The following is a 26052-nucleotide window of genomic DNA, read 5'->3' as shown; positions in this document are numbered from 1 at the left end:
ATAAAATTCCATTTTAGCAGATTAGAGGGAGATTCCCCTCGCTGGCTTGACAAAATAAGCATCTGTGTTGAGGAGCCCATGTAACAAGGAAATGTGGGCAGCTTCTAGAAACTTTAGGCAGCCTCTAGGACCCGAGAGTGCCCTCCAGACAATATCTAGCAGGAAGCCAGGGCCCTCAGTCCTAGAGCCACAAGGAATGAATTCCACCAACGACCTGAATGAGGTGGAAGTGGATTCTTCCCCAGTCAAGCCTTCAGATGAAAACATAGCCCAGACAACACCTTGATTCCAGCCTTGTGAGATCCTGGACAGAGGACCCCGTGGAGCCAGGCTTGGACTCCTGGTCCTCAGAAACTATGAGGTAATAAATGTACATATTTTGAAGCTGCTGACTTTGTGGTAGTTTGTTATGTGACACAGAAAACTAATATAACACATAAGCAAGACATTAATGTGCTGAGGCAGGAAAGACGAATTCTGCAGAGATTCAGAAGGCTTCACAGAGGAGCTGGCTTTTGTGCTCACACATAAAGAATGAGGAGGATGTAAATAGGGAGAGATGGAAAGATGAGCTGCCATCTCCTCCTTGACCTCTTCGTTTCAAACCCTGGGCCTGAGAGGACTCTTCAATGACACAGATTCCAGCCTGGGCCCCAAGCAAGTTCAGTGGAGGAGCCCTCCCGCCCCCAAGCCAAACCCCGCCAAAAAAACATGTTCTGGAAAACTTGATCAAAGTAGGCAGATCCAAGCCCTCCCCTCCCCCCACAATGCACCAAAAATTGATCACTTTAGGTAGAAGAGAAGTAAAACAGTCCCATTTGATTCTTTTTTCAAAAATAACTATCCTCTGGTTATGTGAGCAACATATGTTCATTATAAACCATGTTTAAAAATACAGATTTTTTTTTTAAATGCAAAGATTAAAAAATCACTGGTGAGGGCTTCCTTGGTGGCGCAGTGGTTAAGAATCTGCCTGCCAATGCAGGGGACACGGGTTCGAGCCCTGGTCCGGGAAGATCCCACATGCCATGGAGCAACAAAGCCCGTGAGCCACAACTACTGAGCCCATGTGCCGCAACTACTGAGGCCTGTGCGCCTAGAGTTCGTGCTCTGCAACGGGAGAGGCCACCGCAGTGAGAAGCCCATGAACCGCAACGAAGAGTAGCCCCTGCTTGCTGCAACTAGAGAAAAGCCCACAGGCAGCAAGGAAGAACCAACACAGCCAATAAATAAATAATTAATTAATTTTTAAAAAAAATCACTGGTGGTCCAGTGGGTAAGACTCCACGCTCCCAATGCAGGGGGCCCAGGTTCAATCCCTTGTCAGGGGAACTAGATCCCACATGCGTGCTGCCGCAACTAAGAGTCCACATGCCGCAATGAAAATTCTGTGTGCTGCAACTAAGACCCAGAGCAGACTAAATAAACAAATAAATAAAAAGAAATCTTTAAAAAAAATTAAAAAATAAAAAATCACTGGTGATCCCATGACTCAGAGATGAGCCTGTTAACGTTTTGGTGGTTTCCTTCTCACCATAGGTATCATGTACACAACAAGTGACAGGGACAACAGTATTAATGTCACTCTTGTCTCAGTCTTTCTCTCTCTCTCTCTCTGGTCTTCTAAGGAGCATTCTTAGCTCTGGGCCCTTTAGATGAACTTTCTCAGGATAATGGGCAAAAAAAGTTATAAAACTGGAAAAGAGGCCACCTAGTGGTTTCTATGATAGAAAGGAAGAGAACTGCTCCTGGGGGAAGACCAGGTCTGAGAAGGCAGACCCTGCCCAGAGCACATAGCCCCCACCCGCACCTCCAGTTATACCTGGCAGATGCCACATAAGACAGGGCCAGAGAAGCAGCCCTCCCAGGCTCCTCTGGTTCTCAGGGAACTCTGTCTCATGCCATCTGGAGCACCTTGGTCAAAGAGGGAGATCCCTCTCCAGGTGTCCAGGGTTCTGCTTCCAGTGGTTCCTCTGTGCCCTGAGCTGTTGGAAAGGTGTGTCCACTTGAGGAAGAGCTTCTGGGGCTGAGGAGTATGTAGGCACACTGACCCCATAACTCTGGGCTCCTCCCTCTGCCCAGCCAGTGGTCACAGCTATGGATACAGAGGACTGAGCCCTAATGGCTGGAAGGCTGTGACTGGCCTTCCTCTACAGAGCTGGGCCATCTCTCTGAGCTGAACTTCTCCAGGCCCTGGTCCTCCTTCTGTTCGGTTCTCAGGAAATGCTCCTAAGATCAAGAGCCTCATACTCTTCTCACAAAATTGCATAAAAACCACCATCTTCCTGGTGCCTCCATCCCCAAACTGCCTCTGAGGGTTCTAATTTGCTTTTTATTTAAATAAAGATGGGGTGTTCCACATAGCAGAGGAGGGAGGGAAACAGGGAAGGGTCAGGACAGAGTGAGTGCTGGCTCTGAGCTTTCCCAGTAGCATCCAGCTTAAGTGCACTTAAATGTTGGCTCCAGAAAAGAACAAGCTTTAAATTCTATGGCTGGAGAGCATCCCACTAGGGGTCAGAGAAAGATATTGCTGCATAGATGGAACCCTAGGCTTGGCCTGGGAGCTTTCTAGGACCAGCAGGTAGGAGCACACCCGTGCAACTGTGTGCCTGCACTCACACACACACACACACACACACCCAGGCCGTTAGGCACACACTCAATGTCCCCTATCCCCATGCCCCTGGGTGGTGATGGTATCAGGTTTAGGGTCAGATGGAGGGCTGAATTCAAGCGTCCCAGGATGGGAAAGATGCAACCTCCAGGAATATGAGAGTGTGGTCAGAACAGGATCTGTGTGTGTGTGTGTGTGTGTGTGTGTGTGTGTGTGTGGCTATGGGTATTTGTGCAGTTTTATGTAGGAGGGGGTTCCCTTTGGCTACTTAGGACTCATCTTGGAAGCCCACAAACTCTGCATCACCCAGACACTCTCATATGTTAGCCATCCGTGGTCTGACTTGAACCCCTCGGTTGTGACAGCCAAGCAGTGCACAGCCTGGATAACTATACACAGCAGCCCTACCAAGGGCCCGAATTTGGCCCAGCTCTGGAAGAAAAACCAGCTCTTTCTCATAGGTACCTCAATGCCGTGTCTGAGGGCAGGAACCAGAAACATTGAGGACCCATTCAAAATAGGAGGAGAAGGCAGAGGAAGTGACAGGATCAGCACAGCTGCTGGCTGGCCACCCACTCTGTCCTGGTAAGAAGGGATAAGGAGATTGCATACTGGGTAAGAAAATCCTCTCACCTCCAGCTCAGGGCTGTAATCCTGGGCCTCTGCTCCTCTAAGCTTTGTTCTATTTTCACTCCTCTTCCCAGGGAGTAGGTCTCCATTGGCTGCCAGGATTTAGTGGGGACTTTTAACGCGAGTTCTCCGGCAGCCCCTGGATTTGGGTGTAGGTTCGCACAGCCCCCATTACCTTCTCCCTTCTGCTCGTTTCCTCCTATCATTTCCCTGCACTTTTTGATTCACCAGGCCCTCCCTCGCTCAGATCTGCGGGACTCAGGCCTGTGGGAGAGGAGGGCCCGGTGTTAGGAAGCCCAGGTGCGAGGCCCGGGTGAGAGGAGCAGCAGGGAAAAAAGAACCAGTCCGTCGGGGGCATCAGCCTCCCGTGGGCCTGGGCGATGGGGAACATTATAGACGGTAAGTCGGTGGAGGAGCTGGGCAGCACCGAGCGCCACCAGTGGTACAAGAAGTTCATGACCGAGTGCCCCTCCGGCCAGCTCACCTTCTACGAGTTCCGCCAGTTCTTCGGCCTCAAGAACCTGAGCCCGTGGGCCAGCCAGTATGTGGAGCAGATGTTTGAGACCTTTGACTTCAACAAAGTGAGCAGGGGTCTGGGTGGGGAGTGCTGGAGGGACGCCCCCCCCAGCCAGCATGGGGGTGGGGAGAAGAAGGTGTGAGAATGGCTGGAGGAGTGACTTCATTTATCTGGGAGGTCGAGTGTCGCCATCAGGGATTCCAGTTTTCTAACGTTCATTGAGCGCCTACTGTGCCTCAGGCACTAGGGGTTCAGAAAGGAATCAGCCATCGTCCCTGCCCTCGCTCCCCAGCGGAAGACAGAGGCCCCCGATCAGTGCGCCCAGAGGCCAAACCTATTGGCTTCCTCTGCCTCTTCCACATGCACAGTTTATTCCAGAACAAATATGAACACTTACAAGACAGTCGTTGAGCACCTACTAAGTGCTTGGCACTGTACGTGGTGCTTCTGCACAGGCCATTAGATGCTCACGGGATGCAGGAGGAGGAAGGGTGGAGAGCAGAGAGCAGGGTGATGAGCTTCAGCCCGGCTGGTCTGGGATGGGCAGGCCCATGTTACTTGGGTCACCCATCCCATGATGGCCTGTGGACACTAGAACTGGGGACAGTCAGGGTTGCCTGGTCACTGGGGAACCCAGGCTACTCCAACTCCCAAACACCTGGTGACCTCAGTTCATCCTAAGAGGGATTAAAGGTCTGCGCAGCTGTCAAATTATATGTCTCCCCAAGGAATCACCTGGGTGCATTGGGTAAGGACTTCCTGATGAGATAGAGGGGCACTGTGAGTTTGGGCCCCCAGTTTTCATCAGCTGGGTGGCCTGGAGCCCATTTTCCCCCCTCTCCGCCTCAGCTTATTCATCTGTATCTGTCATGGAGGTCGGGAGCATTAGTTAAGGTGTTCCTTGGTGTTTCATAGCAAATCTTCTATTTATCTGGAGCAATTCAGTCAAGATGTAGTGGTAGAAGAACGTAAATCTACACACCCATCTCCCCACCCCTGCTGGTCCCCACCCCGCCTGGTGTTCCCTTGAAGGTGAGGATGTGATGCTGCCATATGTCCAACTGCACACCAGGGAGAGGTCGCCCAGAGCTTTCCCGGCTCCACTCACTGCCCATAGGGTCCCAACATCATTGTAGGCAGGGCTCCTAGGGAAAGCCGGGGTTCAGAGGCTATTTAAAACTCACTAATGTTTAGGATCAAGGGGCCAAAGCAGATTATGGGCTTTGAGTCCCAGCCTCAAGGGCAGCACCATGGTGCCCAAGGGCTTTCCTGAAAGGGATGCAGGGTCAGAGTACTGGAGCCCAAGGTATGGAGACCCAGAGGGATGGCATCATCAGGCTGGTCCCCCAAGATGCTCCAGAAGAAGTGATCTTTCCCGAAAAGGAGGGGGCAGAGTCCACGGTTGAGCCTCAACACCTTGTACCCAAATGCACTGAAATAGCTCAGCTTCTTGTCTGTTAAGGAAACCTTCAGAAGGACCCCCTAAGATTACATGTATGATACCAGGGAGGGGCAACCCATCAACCCTGTATTTGCCTAACCTGAGTCATTCATATGCCATCTCTTGTCACATGTAAGCACCACCTATACTGTCCCAAACCTGATCTCCTCAATTCCACACACATCCCCACCTTTGGGCCTGGGTGCTGCCTGGGACTCTCTTCCTCCAGAATTCTGCTTGGCTCACACCTTCCCCTGCTGCAAGACTTGTTCAAATGTCTCCTTCCCACTGACACCTGCCCTGATCTCCTGGTTTCAACCTCATTTAACTAGGACTAGCCCCCACCGTGGCATTTCCTAGTCCTCCCCTTTTCCCCCAGAGCATGTCTCATCTTCTACCTCTGCCACATGATACTGAATAACATTTAGTTGCTATGTTTATTGTCAATTTCTCCGGCTGGAATGTGAGCTCCATGAAGGCAGGGATTTCTGTCTTTCCTGTTCATTGCTGTAGGCTTTGCACCTAGAACAGTGCCTGGAACACAGTAGGTGCTCAATCAATACTTTTATTTGAGTGAATGACTATGTGAGAAATTATGAATTTTATGAAATAGTTATATATTATATAACATACACTAATTTAAATACATACCTGCTAATTGTTAAACTGAAGAGCATCTTTGTAACATCTAAAGTGCCTTGTACACAGCAATGGGATAAATCACACTTCAGGCAACATTGCTTCCAACCACTGTCGCCAGCATAAAGCAGTAGGGCAGGTTAGTTACGAGATGGGACACAGCACTGGGAAGTTTTGATACAGAGAGAAGTTAAACAGGGCAGTGCAAACAATAGCCCATGGGTCTATTTTTGTAAATGAATTTTTATTATAACACACCACACCCATTATTTTACTGACAGTCAAAACTGAAATATGTGCTATTCGGCCCTTTATAGAAAAAGTTTGCCAGCCCCTGAATTAGAAGAGAGCCGTATCCTAGGGTGCTGCACTGGGCGCGCAGGGTTTGGGGGTATAGCTGCGAATGGGGAGTGTGACCTGGGTAACCGCCATATGCTTCGTTTACTTCAAAGTTTTGCCTGGGCTTGGCTGTACCCGGCAATCACACAGGTGCAGACAAATCAATGTAAATCTTCCATACCTGCATCTGAGCGCTGGGTGGCATTTAGGAGACTTCAGTTTCTAGGAAAGGCTTTGTCATTCACCAGTGTGTGGCCTAACCTCTTTCAACTTTAGCTTTTCATCTGAAAATGCGGACAAAAATACCCAGGGGTGGTTGCGAGATTAAAGGAGTAAAGTGAGTAAAACATCATATGAAGCATGAAGAAAAAGTATCACTGTAGTCTTATTACTGAATCTAACCCAGACCACAATCTTGAAAAGCGCATACTGTCATTCCCATCTCAGAGCTGAGGAAATGGACTTGCAGAGGCTACGGGACTTGTCCAAGGTCACACCTCTCCTAAGACATGGTTTAGGTCTTTCTGGCACCAGTGCACATACCTTTCCATTGCCCCTTTTTAGCCATTTTTTTTTTAATTACAAAAAATTCCAAAATTAAAAACGATTTTAACTACCAAAAACTTACAGCTCATTGTAAAAGTTTCCAACAATATAGAAAGATAAAAAATGAAAAGCAAAAGTACCCTCACCCTGTGTCCCTTGCCCAGAGGAAACTTCGATAGCAGTCTTCTTGCTTCTCTGAGCGTAGCTGCAGGGGCGCCTGGCTCCATCCTGACAACGATCCTGAAAGGAGGGTTGGGCAAGGACTGATTGAGCTAAGGCATAAGGGAAAGCCCTTAAACACGGGGAAGCACTACGCAGATGTTCACTATGAGTGTGATGCCTACCACGGGGTTCAGGCGGTTAAGGTCTCACCTAAGGCCAAAGGGCAGCACACAATCGGGAGATCTCAGAGGCCTTCATACCCAACCTCTGCCACATCCCTAATAACATTACCCCAGCCTCTGCTTGCACACTTTCAGTGACAGGGAGGTCATTACTGCACGAGGCTCATTCCACCACGGGCAACCCTGCCTAAGAGTTCTTGATACCGATCCCAAATCTGCCTCTCAGTAACTTCCTGGTTCCAGAGTCATGGTTGTGAGTAAGTGGAGGAACAGGGACTGGACTCCAAGTCATGTGCTCTGAGTCCAGTGCTCCTTTCCTTACAGTACTCAGCCTCTCTGCATGACAAGGCTTCCCTCTCCCAGCTTCACTTGGCTTGGGGGAGGTGGGCAGAAGCAGGCCTGTGCTCCCTGCTTCTCTGACCCTATTGGTAGGGCTGGCAGGGCCAGGCAGAGGGTCAGCTGCTGAACATGTGGAGGGTCCTGGGGAAATATCCCGCAGGAATGTCTTCCACCACCTTCCCCCTTGGCCAATCCCTCCAAGACTCAATGAGGGCAGCGCCTCCCCCAGGAAGCCTCCCTGCTGCCCTTGCCTGGGTGCTCCCCTATTCTGTGAGTCCATAACGTCCTGTCCAGATGTGCTGTCACTGAATATACATCATGATGGCACAATGATCTCTTGATAATAATAATAGTAATAATAATTACAGTAATGGTATAGTGGTAATAACAATAGCTAACGTTTACTGAGTGACTACTATGTGCCAGGCAGTGTTGAGTGCCTTACACACATGCGCTCATTTAAGCCCACAACAACCCCATGCAGGTGGCAGCTGTTATAACTATCACAGGTGAGGAAATCGAGGGCCAGAGACATATTGAATCCTTTGTCCCAGATCCCACATATCTGAGAGGGTGAGGCCAGGATTCAAACCTGCGTCCTCAACATTGCGCTCCCCGTCGGGACAGGGTTCTATCTTACGGAGTTCTGAATCCTCAGCCTATCACAGCACGTAGTAGGTGCTTGGTAAGTTTCAAAGAATAAAGGGAAGAATGAGAAAGGCGCTCGGTGCCTCCCCATCTATCTGTACCCCTTATCTCGGTTAGTTAGAGCTCATCCAAACCACGCCCCCATCCCTGGGGAGTCCTTGTCTCTCCTCCCACCTACACACTCTTACACCCCACCCCCCAAACTGGAAGGCTGAAGTTTGAGGATCACAGGGAAGCAGCCAGTGACGTCTGGAGCCAAAATACCTGTGAAGGGATAGCATAAGCCATTCATACTCTAGGGGGAACTGGTTTATCAAATTTGATAAACCATCCTGCGGCAGGTAGGGTGAGCTATAACTGGCGTCCAGGAGGGCGTAACCCGGTGGGCGCCAAGGGGGCGGGGCGCGGGTCCGGGCCTGGGCTCAGCGTATCCTGGGGCCCCGGGTGCTCCGAGGGCGGGGCCCAGGCAGAGGGGGCTCAGGCGGCCGTGCCCCTCACACAGGACGGCTACATCGACTTCATGGAGTACGTGGCGGCGCTGAGTCTTGTCCTCAAGGGGAAGGTGGAACAGAAGCTGCGCTGGTACTTCAAGCTCTACGACGTGGACGGCAACGGATGCATCGACCGCGACGAGCTTCTCACCATCATCCGGGTAACTCCAGGTGCAGAGGGCCGGGCAGGGGCGGAGCCAGAGCTGAGAGCCTGGGGCTGGGTCTCAAGATGGCGGAACAGCGTGCTAGGAAGGGGACAGGATTGGGACTGACTTCCCCCGGGTGGCTCGTCCTTCACCAGCTGCGTGACCCGGGCCAGGTTTCCTCTGCTCTCTGGGCTTCAGTTTCCTCATCTGTACCAAGATATGTCGAAGCACAGTCCCAGCTCTGCCTGAGGCCTCAGGCACCTTGATCTGTACTCACCTTACACACACACACGCTGTTGGGAGCCTGATGTGCTCGCTCTGCCCGTCTCCTACCGCTGAGACTAATTAGGACGGGGCATCTCACTTCTTCTTCCCTCCCAGGCCATCCGAACCATTAACCCCTGCAGCGACTCGACCATGACCGCAGAGGAGTTCACCGATACAGTGTTCTCCAAGATTGACGTCAATGGGGATGGTGAGGCCGCGCTGGGGGTCCCCAGGGGAGGGGTCACTGGGGGTGTCACCAGGGTCCCCAGGGGAGAGGGCAGAAGGGGAGACGGAGGCACAAAAGGGCCGCTGCTGGCCACCTCCTCTGCTTGCCTCCGCCCCGGCCACAGAGCTGGCTTTTGGGGATGTCTGCACCAGCCTTTGGCCTCTGGCTCCTTGGCCAGCCCCATTCACAGCCACTTCCTCCAGCCTTGGTTCTGTCCCCCTTACAAGACTGCAGCTCTGGGCCCCGGAGAGCAGATGTGAACGCCTCCTGCCCATGTTGCCCTTTCTCTCCACCCCAGGGGAACTCTCCCTGGAGGAGTTCATGGAGGGCGTCCAGAAGGACAAGATGCTCTTGGACACGCTAACCCGAAGCCTGGACCTTACCCGCATTGTGCGCAGGCTCCAGAATGGAGAGCAGGATGAGGAGGGAGCTGGTGGCAGGGAAAGTGAGGCAGCGGAAGCAGCTGGCTGAGCCCACCGCCCTGCTGTTTCTGTATTGGGGACGGGTGTGTGGTGGTGCCTGGTGTCTCGTTGTTTTAATACTAGATGGAGTCTTCTGAACTCAGAGGCTCAGCTCACCTGCTTGGGGCACATGGTGGCAGCAGAGGGGCAGGGGTGGGGATTCAGAGCAGGGGACAGGGAAGGAGGGTTCCTGAACCCTCTGTGCGACTCAGCTGGTGGTGACCGCTCCCTGCTGGGGGAAGCCTTCAACATTCCTCAGGCTCCTCCCCAGCCCCTTCTGGCCCCTCTCCCAGCTTTTACCAGCTCTTCCACTGAGCTTCTCCAGTTCCACGCTCTTCTGGACAGAGAAGCTTTGTTGCAGAGGTGGGCTTTCCCGGGACTCTAATGGGATCACACAGATCTGGTGGCTGCGGCCTCCATCTGGGTGCTGTATCACACACCCATCCTGCCCCCAGCATCCCAGAGTGTACTTGTGTGGTCTGTGTTGATTCGTTCCTCCCTTCAACAAGCGTTTATCGAACACCTACTTTGTATTAATGCTAGATGTTAGACGTGCAAAGAAGACGACAGTTCTCATCTTCAAAGAACTCACAGGCCAAGCATCATTATAATAAAATATGATACTATAGACAGTGCTCCTTTATCCAGAGGAAATCCATATTTATTCAGAAGTGACTGCACAACACCCTCATTCTTCCCCTGCTGGCCCCTTGGTGGCACATGGTGCCACATGGTTCCCCACAGGATTATGACTCAATTGTTTATGGCAAGTGTCCTGACCACCCCTGATCTAGCCTAAATCCCTCTTGCTGCAGTGATACCTGACAGCCAGTTGGGAAGTGGAACAGTCTGTTATAGATGGGCTCTATCCCCATTCTTTGCACACCCCAACTTTAGGAACACCTGTCCAAGAACCTGGGGAGAGACATAGGCTGGAGCAGTTATGACCATTCTTTCAAAGATGCTCTTTCCTTCTGAACTTTGAGTCTTCGCTTCAGTGGGGTGTGGGGGAAGTTCAGGGAGTAAAAAAAATCCAGGGGTGGGAAGGAGCAAACAAGCGGAAAGGGGGGTAAATCCCCAGCTTGCAGAGAGCCCCCTGGGCGGGGAGGAGAGGATGTGTTTCGCTCACACCGTCCTGTCCATCACGTGAACCACTTCAGACTGGGAAGTCAGCCGGGGGCCGCCAGCCTGAGCACAGACATGGAGGGAAGGTGGAGCTCAATGCCTGGGGCAACCTGGAAAAAAAGGGAGTTGACATTTCTGCTGCTTCTCTTGGTGGCTGCCTCTTGGGAAATCCTGGAGGTCAAAGCTGGGAGGGTATTTGGATAGAACTGGGACATATCCCCAACCTCATTCACATACCATCTTCATGATTTGGGGCATATCTGTGTCCCAGCTGGATTACTATTATTTTTTAATCAACTATTTTTTTTACCTTACATTTGTTTCTAAAGGAAACTTTATGTGAATATAATGCCCATGAAATCACAGGCTCTACAAGTTAGTTTTATTCTTCATACAACACAGAAACATCTAGTCACATGAGTTCCTTTTCTGAGTTCCTCGGCACCCCATGCAACCAGAGTGACTGCCTTTTATTTATTTATTTTTGGCTGCGTTGGGTCTTCGTTGCTGCATGCGGGCTTTCTCTAGTTGTAGCGAGAGGAGGCTACTCTTCGCTGCTCAGTAGTTGTGGCGCACGGGCTTAGTTGCCCCGTGGCATGTGGGATCTTGCCGGACCAAGGCTTGAACCCATGTCCCCTGCATTGGCAGGCGGATTCTTTTTTAAATAAATAAATAAATAATTTATTTATTTACGGCTGCGTTGGATCTTCGTTGCTGCGTGCGGGTTTTCTCTCGTTGCTGCACGCGGGCTTTCTCTCGTTACGGCAAGCGGGGACTACTCTTCGTTGTGGTGTGCTGGCTTCTCATTGCGGTGGCTTCTCTTGTTGCAGAGCACAGGCTCTAGGTGCGTGGGCTTCAGTAGTTGTGGCTCGTGAGCTCTAGAGCGCAGGCTCAGTAGTTGTGGTGCACGGGTTTAATTGCTCCACGGCATGTGGGATCTTCCTGGACCAGGGCTCGAACCCGTGTCCCCCGCATTGGCAGGCGGATTCTTAACCACTGCGCCACCAGGGAAGCCCCAGAGTGACTGCCTTTTAATCTAGTTTATGTACTGGGGTTGCACATAGAGTTTGTATAACAAAAGTAATTCCACGTCTAGAGAATTCCCTCACAGTCCAGTTGTTAGGACTCTACGCTCTCAGTGCCGAGGGCCTGGGTTCAATCCCCGGTCGGGGAACTAAGATCCTACAAGCTGTGCAGTGCGGCCAAAAGAATTCCACATCTAAAAAAATAATAATCTGAAAACTGCTTGTCTAGCCCAACCTGCTCACCGTGCAGATGAGACACCAAGGTTAGGGAAAAGAAATGGCCGTCTTGGGTCACACAGCAGTTGGAGGCAAAGCCTGGCCTAGAACCCAGGTTGGCAGGCCCCAGTTCTCTCCAGAGACAGAGTAAAGTTTTCTCCATCCTTTAAGGAGACACATTTGGCTTGTGGGCCTGTGATGGGGAATTGTGGAGGGTCCATTCTGGGGGCGGGGGTTGGAGAGGTGAGTGTGAGGGATGAGGGGTAGGGAGGGGGAGAGGAGGGTTGGGAGGGGTTGGCAGCAGGGGCTGGGGGGGCAGCACCAGGGCAGAGCTGAAACAGCCCCTTTAAGCACAGCTGACCCCCTCCAAGGGCAGGAAGACCACGGCCTTACTTGTTGCAAGTTTCCCTCCTGACACCCTTGGCAAGGACAACTTGGAGAGTAAGAGGCAAGAGTCCTCCCATGAACATTCCTCAGGATCCTGGGGTGATGTAATTATTATCCATCCCTTCTCCCCGATTATTATCCATCCCTTCTACCTTTTCTTCAGAGTCAACAACACCTGCCAGCCCCACCCTTCTACTAGTCAGTTTCACACTGGGTGGGCATTCTCATTGCTAATTTCATCTATGGAACCCCTACCCCTCAGTTTTCCCTGCTTCCAGCTATGAACCATGTAGGAATTTGTGGAAACCCCACAACCACCTAGCCAAGGCCTAGCTTTCCCAGGAGCAGCTGAAGGGGGAGAGGAAGCCTGTTCCCTTCACCACCCTGTGAATCCTCCCAATGGACCGGGTCCTGTTGGCCACTTGAGACCAACGGCCCCTCCCCTCCCCACTCAGCCCCACCCCCTGCACAGGGGATGCCGGGAAGTCCAAGCCAGGATAAGAGTGGGCATAAGCAGGCTGAGCCAGGGACCCTCCCACTGCTCTGGAAACCTGGTGAGCCTGGAGTCTTGGAGGGCTCCCAGGACCCCAGAGCCCTCAGAACATGGCACTTCTCCGCCTTTGCTGAGAGATCCAGCTACCGGGATTGACGTCCATCTGAAGCATCTTCATCACCCACCTGTCACGACGGGCGCCTTCAATGAACTCACTCAGGGACAGCTGGCCTGCACGAGGGGTAGGAGAGACGGTCACAGGGGGATGGAAGAAGTGGGGTGGGGGTGAGAGTTGAGGCCTTCTCTGCTTGGGTGCGCCTACACCTTGTACACAGATAAGCCTGCAGCCTCAGGGCCTAAGCTTGGGCCTTGTCGATTCCCTGATTCTCCAGGAGTCACCTGGAACCTTCAAGGGTTTCTTTAAGGGACTTTATTTGCAAGTGAGTTTAAGTTTTACTTCTGCCCGCGGTACCCTCAGAATGCTCTTGAGGGCTCTTCTGGGTGTGTTCCCAGCCAGCCGCCTCCCTGTGCAGCCTGGGGCTGGGGCTCTGAGCTACGGCGAGGAGAGCCCAAGTAGCTGGCTCTTAAGTACATGACCCCATTTTTTCCTTTCAACCGTTCTTAGCCCCATTTTCCAGGTGAGGAAACTGAGACCAGGCTGAGAGGGTAAATGTAGCTCCCTGGTCTGCCCGACTCCAAAGCTTCTCTTCTTCCACTGCGCTTGCCTGGCCTCCATCAGCAACTCCCACAGGAGTTTTAATCACTCTTACAAACCTCACATGCTAGTGACACCCTTGTTAGTTTAGGTATTCCCCTCTACACCCATCTCACTGTCAGGAGGTGAAGGGCCTCGCCTAAGGTCACATGGATAGAAAGTGGGGTGATCCAGGATGGGTGCCGTGCCCGCCACTCGCCCCACCATCCTCTCTGCCCATTACCATCTCCGTTCTCATCCACCAGAAGGAAGATCCTGTCCACGACCTCCTCAGGTGTGAGCAGCTTGCCTTGCCACTCAGCCTCCATCTCCACCCTGCAGGCTTTCTTCAGCTTGTAGATGGACTGTGGGAGAGAACGCGGCGGTATCCACAAGACCCTGCACACCCTGCCCTCTCCCCAGGACCCACATACCTTGGCAGCTTGTCCCCAGCGCTGCCCCCCAGTCTGTGCATCTGAGGACCACGGGACCAAATTAAAAGTGACCCGTGGGTCCCATTGTTCCCTCAGGGTCCCACTGGCCTAATTCCAACCGAGGAGTTCCCGGCTTCACACACCGCCTCTGCCCCACGCCTTTGGCATTTCCACTGTGAGTGTCAGAGCTGACACCCAAAACCTTTAAGGAGGGATGTGGACGGCACAGTGATGGTCTAAACTCCACACTACAGAGGAAAAAATGGAGATTCAGAGAGGAAAAGAGATTTTAGTATATTTATAGATGTGTGTGTATGTGTGTGAAATAGGATGACGGGAGAGGGAAAAGCACAGGTGTCTCCCTTGCCCTGTTTCTGGCAATGAGGCAACGTTTGGAAGTGAAACGGGGAAGAGACAGACAAATGTGAGGGTTATCCTTAGTCCTTGGTTGGGGCTCTGAGGACAGAGGTGTGCCTTCTGGGTCCCCCCTGCCCAGTGCAGCGCCTGGCACAAAGCAGGCCCCACTAACGGTGCTGGGAGGCTCAGGGGTTACAGGCAGCCCAGCACCTCCTGGTGGATGAACTTGGGCAAACCACACAACCTCCACGGGCCGATTTCCTTATCTGTAAAATGGACCAACAATCCCCTCCTCGGAGTGCAGTTCTGGGGAGTAATAGGCTAATGCAGGTTTCGTGCAAAGTCTGAGCTGTAGTACTTTTTTTTACCCCTTGCTTGTTCTTGCTAGTAGTCAATCAGCTTTGTTAGTCTTTTCAAAAAACCAGCTTTTGCTTTTGTTGACTTTCCTTATGCATTTGTGTTCTGTTTCATTAATTTCTGCTTTTTATTAGTTCTTTCCTTCTGCTCTCTTTGGCCTTAATTTACCCTTTTTTCTAATTTCTTGAGATGACTTCTTGGATCATTGAATTTTCAACCTCTCTTATTTTCTAGTATATACATTTTAAGGCCACCGATGTTTCTGCAAGTCCAGCTTTAGCTGCATTCCACAAGTTTTGTTACGTTTGCATTATTATTCAGTTCACAATACTTTGTGTGTAGGTGTGATATTATTGTTTTGATTCACGGAGTACTAGGAAGTGGATTGCCTAATTTCCAAACACATGGGGATTTTCTCATTCTCTTTTTGTAATTGATTTCTAGCTTAATTTCACTGTGGTCGGAAAGCACACTCTGAAGGATTCCAATGCCCCTTCCCACCCCCAGCCCCAGGGGCCCCCACTTCAGCAGCCAGCACTCACAGCCCAGCGGGGCCACATGCCCAGGTGCCTGCCCTGCACCCCCACCCTGAGTAGACACTGACCTCCACGATGTCCAGCAGCTCCAGGCGGTCAAGGAAGCCATTGCGGTCCTTGTCATAGATCTTGAAGGTCCACTTCAGCTTGTGCTCCAGGGTGCCCCTCAGCACAAGGTTCAGGGCTGCCACATACTCCAGGAAGTCGATGGTGTCGTCCTGCATTGGGAGTGGGAGCTGTGAGGCTCCCTCCCACCCGCTGCCCTATCTCCGTGGAGCGCAGGTGTGAGCCCTAATCTAGGCCACCATCCCTGTAAACTCAGGGCTTTGCCTCCTCCTTGCATTCCGTGTGCCTCTGCATCTGTGCTTGTGCTATTCTCTGCCCTGGGATCTACTCCCAGTCTCCATGCTCACCCACTCCTATCTGTCCTTCAAGGCTCAACTCAAGGGTCCCCTCCTCCAGGAAGCCTTCCTTCTCACACCACTTCAGCCACAATGATCTCCCTCTCCCTCTTCCGACACTCCCAGCACCCACCATCTATTCTACCCTTAAGTGTTTCGTGTGTCTCATTCTCTAGCTACAGTCTATGCTCCGGGAGAAAGGAGAGGGGTTTACATTGCTTTTATCCCTCCTCCATGCTTAGCACAATGCCACTTCCACCCAGAGTCTCATAAATATTTATGAATCAATGAAGAAATGATTAAGTCTGAATTTCAGACTAACATAGTTTTGACAGGAAATTAGAAAGCAGGACCTCACGTATTTCAGGGCCAGGATCTCAGCCCTCCAAATCAAAAATTGGAATTGTCATCTCTCCCAGGAGTGTCTGTCATTCCCATGACTTTTTTTTTTAATATAAATTTTTTAAAATTTTTATTTATTTATTTTTGGCTGTGTTGGGTCTTCATTGCTGCACGCGGGCTTTCTCTCGTTGCGACGAGCAGGGGCTGCTCTTCGTTGAGGTGCGCAGGCTTCTCATTGTGGTGGCTTCTCTTGTTGCGGAGCATGGGCTTTAGGCATGCGGGCTTCAGTAGTTGTGGCACGTGGGTTCAGTAGTTGTGGCTTGCGAGCTCTAGAGCACAGGGTCAGTAGTTGTGGTGCACAGGCTTAGTTGCTCCGTGGCACGTGGGATCTTCCCGCACCAGGGCTCGAACCTGTGTCCCCTGCATTAGCAGGCGGATTCTTAACCACTGCACCACCAGGGAAGCCCATTCCCATGACTTTGTAATCACAAATGGCACTGCTGGCCCAGAGCCCCACTGTCCCACTGGGTCAGGTCACTCAGCCCCGGTTCAAGGGGTGCCTGGGCAGGCAAGGTTTGAGCAACAGAAGAACACGGCCCCAAATGAGGGAAACAGAAAAAGCCTAATGAAAAACCAAGAAAATAAGATGAGCCTACCTGAAGAGTTTTATTCAACATCCTTTATATAATTCCTTCTGGTCCTCCACACTCCTCACAATGTATTTACCTAATTGAGGTTAGACTGTAGCTATAATTTTAGTTCCTGGATTTTTATTTAAAAATTTCCCATGCCTTCAAAATTATTTTAAATCATATCTTTTCTTCTTCTTTTTCAGAGGAATACTGGGAAGTCCCTCTTGCTGAACATGGGTTTGATATTTTATGTGACACAATGAACATCTTTGTGCATATGTATTTTTTCTTATGTCTCTGGTAATTTCTGTAGGGTAGATTCTTAGCAGTTGCTAGGTGTTCCTCGCCCCACACCAGTAGTCTTTTTTTTTTTTTTGGCTGCGTTGGGTCTTCGTTGCTGCGCGTGGGCTTTCTCTAGTTGTGGTGAGCAGGGGCTACTGCGGTGGCTTCTCTTGTTGCAGAGCACGGGCTATAAGTGCGCGGCTTCAATAGTTGCAGCACGCGGGCTCAGTAGTTGTGGCGCACAAGCTTCGTTGCTCCACGGCATGTAGGATCTTCCCGGACCAGGGCTCGAACCTGTGTCCCCTGCATTGGCAGGCGAATTCTTAACCACTGCGCCACCAGGGAAGCCCCTCTATGAATTTTTTAATTGAAATATAGTTGATGTACAATATTATATAAATTCCAGGTGTGCAATACAGTGATTGATAATTTTTAAAGATTATGCTCCATTTATTGGAGCATACAGTATTGGCTATATTCCCTGTGTTGTACAGTATATCCTTGTAGCTTATTTCATATGTAATAGTTTGTTCCGCTTAATCCCCTACCCGAGTTGCCCCTCCCCACTTGTTCTACAAAATTTTATCACGTGTAGATACGAATAACTCTCAACACAAAGAAACTCTCCTGTGTTACCTCTTAAGGGTCACATCTTTCCCCCAACCGTAACACTTGACAACCACTGATCTGTTCTCCATCACAATAATATTTTCACTTTGAGAATGGTATATAAATAGAATCATATAATGTGTAACTCTTTTTTTCACTCAGCACAATGCCCTGGAGATTCATCTCAGTCACTGCATGCATCAACAGTTCCTTCCTTTTTATTACTGCATGGTGCACCATTGTATGAATGGTCCCTAGTTTGCTTTCTGTTTGCTCACTGAAGGTTATTTGGCTTGTGTCCAGTTTTTCTTCCCCAGCTCTACTGAGGTAATAATTGCAAAATATCCTTTTAAGGAACTCTGTGTAAGATTAAGGTGTACAATGTGATAATTGGTTGTTCTTTAAAAGGCTATTTTCATTAGTAATTACTATTTATTAAGCTTACTAAAAATAGATGTTAGGTTTCTTTTAAAATAAGAATTGGGTAGGAAAATGTGTGCAAAATGGCTGGTAGGGGGCTTCCCTGGTGGCGCAGTGGTTGAGAGTCCGCCTGCTGATTCAGGGGACGCGGGTTCGTGCCCTGGTCCGGGAGGATCCCACATGCCGCGGAGCGGCAGGGCCCGTGAGCCATGGCTGCTGAGCCTGCGTGTCTGGAGCCTGTGCTCTGCAACGGGAGAGGCCTCCATAGTGAGAGGCCCGCGTACCGCAAAAAAAAAAAAGGCTGGTAGGGATCATCTGTTTTACATACATCATCTCCCTCAGGTCTGTCATCCCCATGTTATGAATGAGGAAACAGAGACTCAGAGGTTGAATAAGTTGCCCAAGAAATTCCAACCCAGCAAGTGGCAGAGCCTTTCAAGCTACATGCCTTCTCCAGTTCATCAGGTTGGGAGAAATGTCTTACTCCATACAAGGTCTATTACTGTCTACAAAATGAACCTGGTGTCTAGCACCAAGGGGAGAACAACAAACAAAAAACCACGGACAAATCCCTACTCTCCAGATCTCTAGATTCCCCCACATTCTTTGTCTAGAACCTTCTGTTCTCATAACATCCTGTCTCACCATGATACGGTTTCCACAAAGACCCCTCGCCTTACCTGAGGCCCACTGTAGAGCAGCCCCTTCCTGACAAGTGATCTCCCCTGCGAGTTTACTTCAAAACCCCCCACCCTAGGGACTTCCCTGGTGGCACAGTGGTTTAGAATCCGCCTGCCAAGGCAAGGGGCACGGGTTCGAGCCCTGGTCAGGGAAGATCCCACATGCCACGGAGCAACCAAGCCCGTGCGCCAAACTACTGAGCCTGTGCTCTAGAGCCCACGAGCCACAACTACTGAGCCCATGTGCCACAACTACTGAAGCCCACGCGCCTAAAGCCTGTGCTCCGCAACAAGAGAAGCTGCCGCAATGAGAAGCCTGCACACCGCAACAAAGAGTAGCGCCTGCTCGCCGCAACTAGAGAAAGCCCACACGCAACAATGAAGACCCATCACAGACAAAAATAAATAAATAAAATAAAAATTAAAAAAAAAGAAATAGAAAAAAATTAAAAAAAAAACACCTACCCCCCGGACCAGCTCTGGAAAGCTTCCAGCTGGGGCTAATCTCATGAATTGCACACGAGCTCTCATCAGCTTCAATTACTCACAGGGGCCCAAGATGATGGAAATGCCTGTCTACTCAAGAGCTGGAGCAGAAGTGACAGGAACGTGATCTGCTCTGTGGGATTACCTGCGTCGTTTCTCCCTGAACGGGCTGCACTGGTGAACCAACCCTGACCCCCAACACTCCTTACATAAGGATCCCGAAGGACATTTGAGCTACATCCTCCCTTTTCTTCCATCCCGTGTATCACAGGCAAGCACCAGAGACGAGTGTTACTACTACCACCAGGAGGGGGCGTAGCAGCAGCAGAGACCAGGTACTCCTACCTCCTTGGCTCCACCAAAACCCTGTTTCCACCACCTCAGATTTTGATGTGTGAGCAAGATCTATGAGCTCTTTTGATTTTATTTGCCCCAGAAATCTCAGACCAACTGCCTAGAAACAAGACTTGCTGATACAAAGACTGTGCCAAGGTGGAAAGTGGAGCCGGGTGGAGGTTTGGAGACACAAAGTGGGAAAAGAAAAGAAAGAAGGCTCAGTCCCTGACAGAGGAGCTGAAAACACCTGCCTGGAATGCTCTTCCTTACAGCAGGAGGCCAAGTAATAAATAGAGAAGGGACGGTGGAGTTACAAAATTATCAGCTGAGGCCAAACCCAGGGGATAAGCACTTGATGAGCAACAGGAAATTTACTTAGTCTCAAAGTATCTCCCTATAAGATGCTTATAAATTACAAAGGAAAAATAGTCACTTTACAGTGGTGGAACCTGGCAGAACACCATGTATCCAAGTGATCGAAGTGAACCACTCCACTAATGGGACAAACCAACATCATGTGCCCCCTGACATGATGCACTCAGGAGGACACAGCATCTCTTCTGGGGCATTTCTGCCAGAAGTGTAACCTGAATCTCATCACGAGGCAACATGGGACAAACCCAAATCACTGGTCTGCAGTCTTCGAAAATGTCAGAGTCAAATAAGATAAAGAAAAGCTGAGATTAAAGTTTCCAAATTAAAGGCTAAGAAAGAGACAGGACAAGTAAATGCAATGTGTGATCAAACGAAAAAAAAAAAAAAGGTTATAATGGATATCACCAGGACAATTGACCAAACTTGAATATGGATTGTCGATTAGATAACAGAATTTATTACTGTTGAATTTCCTGATTTGATCACTTATTAGGTTAAGAGAATGCCCTTGGTCTTAGAAAATACACACTAGAATACTTGGGTAAAAGGTTGTGATGTCTATAATTTTCTCTAAAAAATATGTATGTATATTTATATGCACAATATACACATATATGTATATATTATGTGTATGTATATATACATAAATACATAATACATTACACGGAGAGAATGGTAAAGCAAATGAGGCAAAATGTAAACAGTTGGAGAATTTGGATAAATTGTACATGGGAATTAATTGCACTATTATAATTTTTCTGTAAATTTTAAATCATATCAAAATTAAAAGGTTGTTTTAAAAACAATTGATGAATATTATATGCTGATTTATAGGAGGAGATTAGGTACAAGAGGTCAGCCATATTATTCCCAGGGGCTTCATAATCCCTTTGAGATCTTGAATTGTTATTATATTGAATTTTAAATGAATTTGAGGAAGATTGATAAATCTATGATAGTGACTCTTGCTATATACAATCTATTTATTTACTTCTCTTGTGACATTCAACACTTAGAAAAATCATTTTCTCTCTGAAAAAAACCCAACAAGCTGCCTTCTGGGCAGGAGCACTTGCCTGGAACTCAGGACCCCTGAGTATATGATCTTGGTCAATCAATTCACTGAATTTGGAATAACAACCTCTGCCTGTTCCCTCCCAGGGCTGCTGCTGCCTCAGAGGCGCCTGTGGAGAGGAGCTTTGACAAGGCTGAAGCTCACTCTGGGCCCCGAGATAGGGTTCATCTCCAAGGAGGTTTCTGTTGCAGGGAATGACGCTGACCCCGCCCTCCCGCCCCCTACAGGCGATGAGGAGATGTGCACTGACCGGTACCAGGGTCAGTTTGGGACCCGAAGAAGCGTTCCCAGTGACTCTCTCTAGAAAGTGAAGCTCTCCCCCTACAAAGAAGTGGGATACCCACCGCTTTCTCCAGAATAATTATCTAGGTCCAACCCACCTCCCCCTCAATTTGGGGGACTGAAATAGGTATTTGAGGCAAACCTAATGGTTTAAAGTACTGTGGAGGCGCTGGACTGGATGGCCTTAAGTAATGAAGGGATTTCAATGTTTGAATTCAATTCCCAGGTGCGCATTTACAAAATATATTATCTTCTTAGCTCCTGGTGCCATCCAAGGGCTGGAAGAAACCCTGTGGATGGATGATTTCATGGCATCTTTTATGGCTTGAAGAGTAGAAAGGGGCTTTTGCAATAATCCGTCCAACTTCCAAGTCCAGGAAGGAGCCTCCTCCAGCTTTCTGGGTGGGAAGAGCTGACCGGTCTCAATTCGAAGGACCCCAACAAGGGGGCGCTCACGACCTGTTCCAAGATAGCTCCGCCCATTTAGGGCAGCTCTGGAGCCCCTTATCTTTACAGCGAGGGGTGCTCTGGTGGGTGCGAAAAACCAGGTCCTCCGGCTATGGAGCCCTGTCCATAAATACACGTAGAGAGGGCTGGGCCGTGCGCCTTTCTGCAGAGTTTCCCCTCAGCTCTCAGGAAGGCCAGTCACATGAGAGCGGAGAGGTGGATGGGAGGAAGAGAAGACGAAAAGAGGAATGATGGGGAGAAGAGTTTGGGGAAACAGCGAGACAGAAAAGGCGAGAGAGGATGGAGAGAAACGAAGAGCAGAGGAAGAGCAGGAGGACTGGGGAACTGAGCTCCCACTGAGGACGCTCCTTTAGCACCGGGATGAGACCTGAGCCATCGATCCTCCCCCTCAGGGCGCCTTACCCCGTTCTTGTCGAAAGCTCGGAACATGCCCTCTACATACTGGGAGGCCTCCTCGTTGCCTGCGACCTTGAAGAAGCGCTTAAACTCGTGCAAGAAGAGCGTGCCGCTGGGGCACTCCTCCAGGAACTTCCTGTACCACTCCTGCAGCTCCGCCACGTCCAGCACGCCGTTCTCCTCTGCCTCCTCCCCGCTGAACTGCTGCCCCATCCTGGCTCCCGGGGACGTCAGTGAGCAAGGGTCTGTGCTTCCTCCCGGGTTTCTGCCAATGGATTCCTTAGGCGAGGGCCCTCTTCCTCCCTTTCCTCCTCTTAGCCAGGCTCTTCATCATCTCCTAGCCAACAGAACAGGATGGGCAGTGCAGGGGGCTGGCAGCGAGGGGGCGGGACCAGGCCAGCTAAGCGCCCTAAGATCATTAGAAGATTCCCCTGAAGGTCTGACCTCCAGTCAGCTAAGCTCCCCCAGCCCCACCCCTCCCTTTAGTCTCATCAACCACTCAACTAAGCTGCCGGGCAGATTCTGAAGAGGGAGAAGGGGAGGACACTGAGAGGTAGGCAGATGGAGTGGGAGTTGGGAAGACAGGCTGAGACCCTCCCACCTCACACGTGCTCCCTGTCCCTTTCCGTTGGGCACCATGCTGCTCCAGGGAGGCCCATCTTGGAGATACAGGAGACTCTGAAGTCCAGAGAGGAAGCAAGGCCAACTCCTAGCCCATAAAACAGAATTACTGGTGAGCTGGGGCTTGCCCTTCACTTGGCCTAATGAGAAGCCGCAGGATATATGATGCGAAGGGCTCTGGGTGAGCACCTCTGTCCCCAGACTAACTCAGTGTCCCAGCACGATATCTGAAGCTCCTTTACAGATCACACCCTTGAGTCTTGGAAGTTCTCCATCTCCCAGTTTAAAGTACAGATACTTCCCTCCTACACCCTTCATCCAAGACCTATCAGCAGGGCTCTTCCCACTTTTTCTCCAAAGTATAAACATATGAGAAGGATCTGGGAGCGTGGCTTAACTTATCTCTGAAGGCTCTTACTTTTATATTAAAGGTTCATGCGAATTTGGTTTTGAAAATTATTTTTATTTATTTTGGCCGTGCCGCTCGGCATGCAGGATCTTAGCTCCCCAACCACGGATCGAACCTGCATCCCCTGCGTTAGAAGTGTGGAGTCTTAACCACTGGACCACCAGGAAAGTCCTGCGAATTTGTTTTTGAATCAGTTATATACTCATGCTTACGTTAATGGAATATAAAAATGACACCTCCAAAAATGACACCTCCAAGAAATCAGAAAACCTGGAGCACTAATTTTTTTGAGATTTTAGGGGCAGTCCTTCCAGTGTGTCTCATAATCTCAGGCGCAGCACTGCCTGCCTCCCACTGGATGTTCATTCCTGAATTGCTTTGTACATTCCAGTCTCTCTCTCTCTCTCTCTTGCTCGTTCTCGCTCGCTCTCTCAGCTCCCCGCCTCCAGACGTCCCTAATCTCTCAGAGTTCTTCTAATTTCCTTGCCATCCCTGAAGGTGGAACCCCGCTTCCTCTGTCATCCTTTCAAGTGCCGATGGGTTTTTCTCCCAAATCCCACGTGCCTCTGGGTCTGGAGGTTAAGGCTGGTCTCCTCCTTGTTCAGCTGTTGCCTCTACCTTTCCTCTTTCCTCTTTTCTCCCTCAGAAATGCCAGCGCCTTCGAGGCCACGTCTGACCCTCCCACCTTGTCCATACTTGTCCATATTGTCATCATTCACTGGTGACGTCACCATTCGTCCCAAAGCATCAGGTGGACAGCTGGTCCCTCCCACTCTGGCCTCAAAGGTTCTTATCTCCCCAGTTCCCAAGAGCTTTTCTTCCACCCCACCTTGGCCCCCATTCACTGTGGTCCCTGGGCCAGCAGATGCAACATCTGGGAGTCTGTTAGAAATGCAGATTCTCAGGCCCCTCCTCCCCTAGTGAATCTGGAACTTGGGGTTGCGGGGCCACAGTCTGTGTTTTAAAAAGCTCTCCAGGTGCTTCCACGGCACATGAAGTCTGAGAATGTCTACCGGAGGCCTTGCTACCACGAATTTCTCTACTGATGGTCTGAAACGTTCAAACACCGTCATCGCCTCTCCTTCCACTCACTTACACTAACAGCTTCACTCCAGCAACTCACCAGCCCTGTTGAGACTTCCAACCCATCTATCACTATGCTTTTTAACATCTGTCACATTCTCACTTTCCTCCTTATCCTGACGCACGGCCCAGAACTCTTGTCATTTCCTTGCCATGACCTTGACCTTTGCGCCCCTCTCTCCCTCTAACTACTCGCTTGGCAAAACCTGACCCTGGCTACAGCTATCCCCTTAATTAGGCACTAACACCTCATCTGCACCCGAGGCTGAACACAGCTGGAAAAAGTCAGAAAATCACACTGGCCGCACACACTTCAAATAATGCCGGACAGTTGTATTGCACGCTCTCCTCTGCTGACTTGAGTCCCTTTTCCCCGAGATGACTCTTCCACCACGCTTCCTGCCCTCAAAACTTCCCCTTGCTCCCACGTTCAACTGATGACCTTGTCACATCCTTCACTTCACAGAGAAGCAGATGCATCTGACAACCACCTCATCCTCTCATAGCAGACACACCTCTCTGCACCTGTGCTCACATACCCAGCCTCTCTTCCTGGTTCGATGGATGCAGCGTCCCTTTCCCGCTTCTCCCCGTCAACTCCTCTACTTGGTTTCTAGATGTCACCTCCCTTTGCCTACTCAAGCACTTCATGTCCACAGTAATCCCTTTCTCTTCTGCACCCTCCATTTATCCTTCTCTAATGGATCATTCCCGTTTGCAGATGTGCTTTAATATCACCTTTATGAAAACAAGATTAAACAAAACAAAAATTCTTCCTTGATCCCACATTCAGGATCCCACTGTGACTTTTTTGGGCCTACCCACGTTTGCCTTCATGGGTCACAAGATTAATATTGATAATTAAATATTAAATAAGAAAATATTAAAAGTGCTATTTTATCATTCATTGGTAAAAAGATGAATATAATCCAGTCCAGTCTAGGTTGCATTATATTAATTCTTTCTTCTGGTTTTGAAAATTAAAACACTTAAAAGAAATTAAAAATACTGTGGGCCCGGGGACTTCCCTGGTGGCGCAGTGGTTAAGAATCCGCCTGCCGATGCAGGGGACATGGGTTCGAGCCCTGGTCCGGGAAGATCCCACATGCCACGGAGCAACTAAGCCCATGCACCACAACTACTGAGCCTGCACCCTAGAGCCTGCGAGCCACAACTACTGAGCCCACGTGCCACAACTACTGAAGCCCACGCACCTAGAGCCTGTGCTCCACAACAAGAGAAGCCACTGCAATGAGAAGCCCACGCACCGCAACGAAGAGTAGCCCCCACTCACTGCAACTAGATAAAGCCCGCGTGCAGCAACGAAGACCCAACGCAGCCAAAAAGAAAATAAAGAAAAATAAATATTGTGGGCCCTAGGTACTGTGCCTACTGGATCCACTGGCCCTGCTGACTCCTACTCCCCTCCAGCCACTGTCCTAACTTTGGCTCCTGTGACAACAAAACCCCTTGTGGAAGATGTTATTTTCCGAAACTGGCACAGCGGTAGGTCTGGTCTCCCATGTTCCTTCCATCAAGGGGAAGAGTCTATTTCTCCCTCTCTTCAAGCTGGATGGGACTTTATGGCACTCAACGAAGAGAATGGGCAGAAGTGACACTATGTGACTTCCGAGACTAGGTCATCAAAGGCGACAGGGTTTGTGGCTGGCTCTCCCTCGGGACTTGCCCGGGGAATGCAGCCACCATATTGTGGGGAAGCCCAGAGCACACGCAGGGCTTCCAGCTGACAGTCAGCCTCAACCACCAGGCTGAGGGAGTCAGTGAACCTGTAGATGCCTCCAGGCCTGGCCTTCCAGCACCCCAGCTGATACCAAATGGAGCAGACAGTGTTCCCAAACTGCAGATCTGCATGCAAAGTAGAT

At 50.1% G+C, this 26052-nt stretch overlaps 2 protein-coding genes across 3 annotated transcripts; one reads left to right on the top strand and one right to left on the bottom strand.

Annotated features, from left to right (window-relative positions):
* The first annotated feature begins 2322 nt into the window (after positions 1 to 2322).
* On the top strand, positions 2323 to 11416 carry GUCA1A (guanylate cyclase activator 1A). Its single transcript, XM_022581453.3, has 4 exons — positions 2323 to 3825; positions 8560 to 8709; positions 9076 to 9169; positions 9486 to 11416. The coding sequence occupies exons 1-4, from the start codon at positions 3625 to 3627 to the stop codon at positions 9656 to 9658; spliced, it is 618 nt and encodes a 205-aa protein (XP_022437161.1). The 5' UTR covers positions 2323 to 3624; the 3' UTR covers positions 9659 to 11416.
* On the bottom strand, positions 9126 to 25707 carry GUCA1B (guanylate cyclase activator 1B). 2 transcript variants are annotated; one of them, XM_022581454.3, is made up of 4 exons: positions 22063 to 25707; positions 15341 to 15490; positions 13833 to 13953; positions 9126 to 13125 (listed from the first exon to the last, which is right to left on the bottom strand). In XM_022581454.3, the coding sequence occupies exons 1-4, from the start codon at positions 22267 to 22269 to the stop codon at positions 12998 to 13000; spliced, it is 606 nt and encodes a 201-aa protein (XP_022437162.1). In that variant the 5' UTR covers positions 22270 to 25707; the 3' UTR covers positions 9126 to 12997. The 2 variants fall into 2 exon arrangements, 1 of the variants encoding a protein (XP_022437162.1); XR_016394615.1 differs by lacking the exon at positions 22063 to 25707 and having other exon boundaries at positions 13037 to 14270; positions 15341 to 15428.
* Positions 25708 to 26052: the final 345 nt, after the last annotated feature.

The sequence above is a fragment of the Delphinapterus leucas genome, chromosome 10, assembly GCF_059928025.1.
Source record: "Delphinapterus leucas isolate spDelLeu-1000000601 "Yukka" chromosome 10, BTC_Dleu_Yukka2, whole genome shotgun sequence".
Classification (NCBI taxonomy): domain Eukaryota; kingdom Metazoa; phylum Chordata; class Mammalia; order Artiodactyla; family Monodontidae; genus Delphinapterus; species Delphinapterus leucas.
The sequence above is the reverse complement of the archived record's forward strand: the minus strand, read 5'-3'. Positions and strand labels throughout refer to the sequence as shown.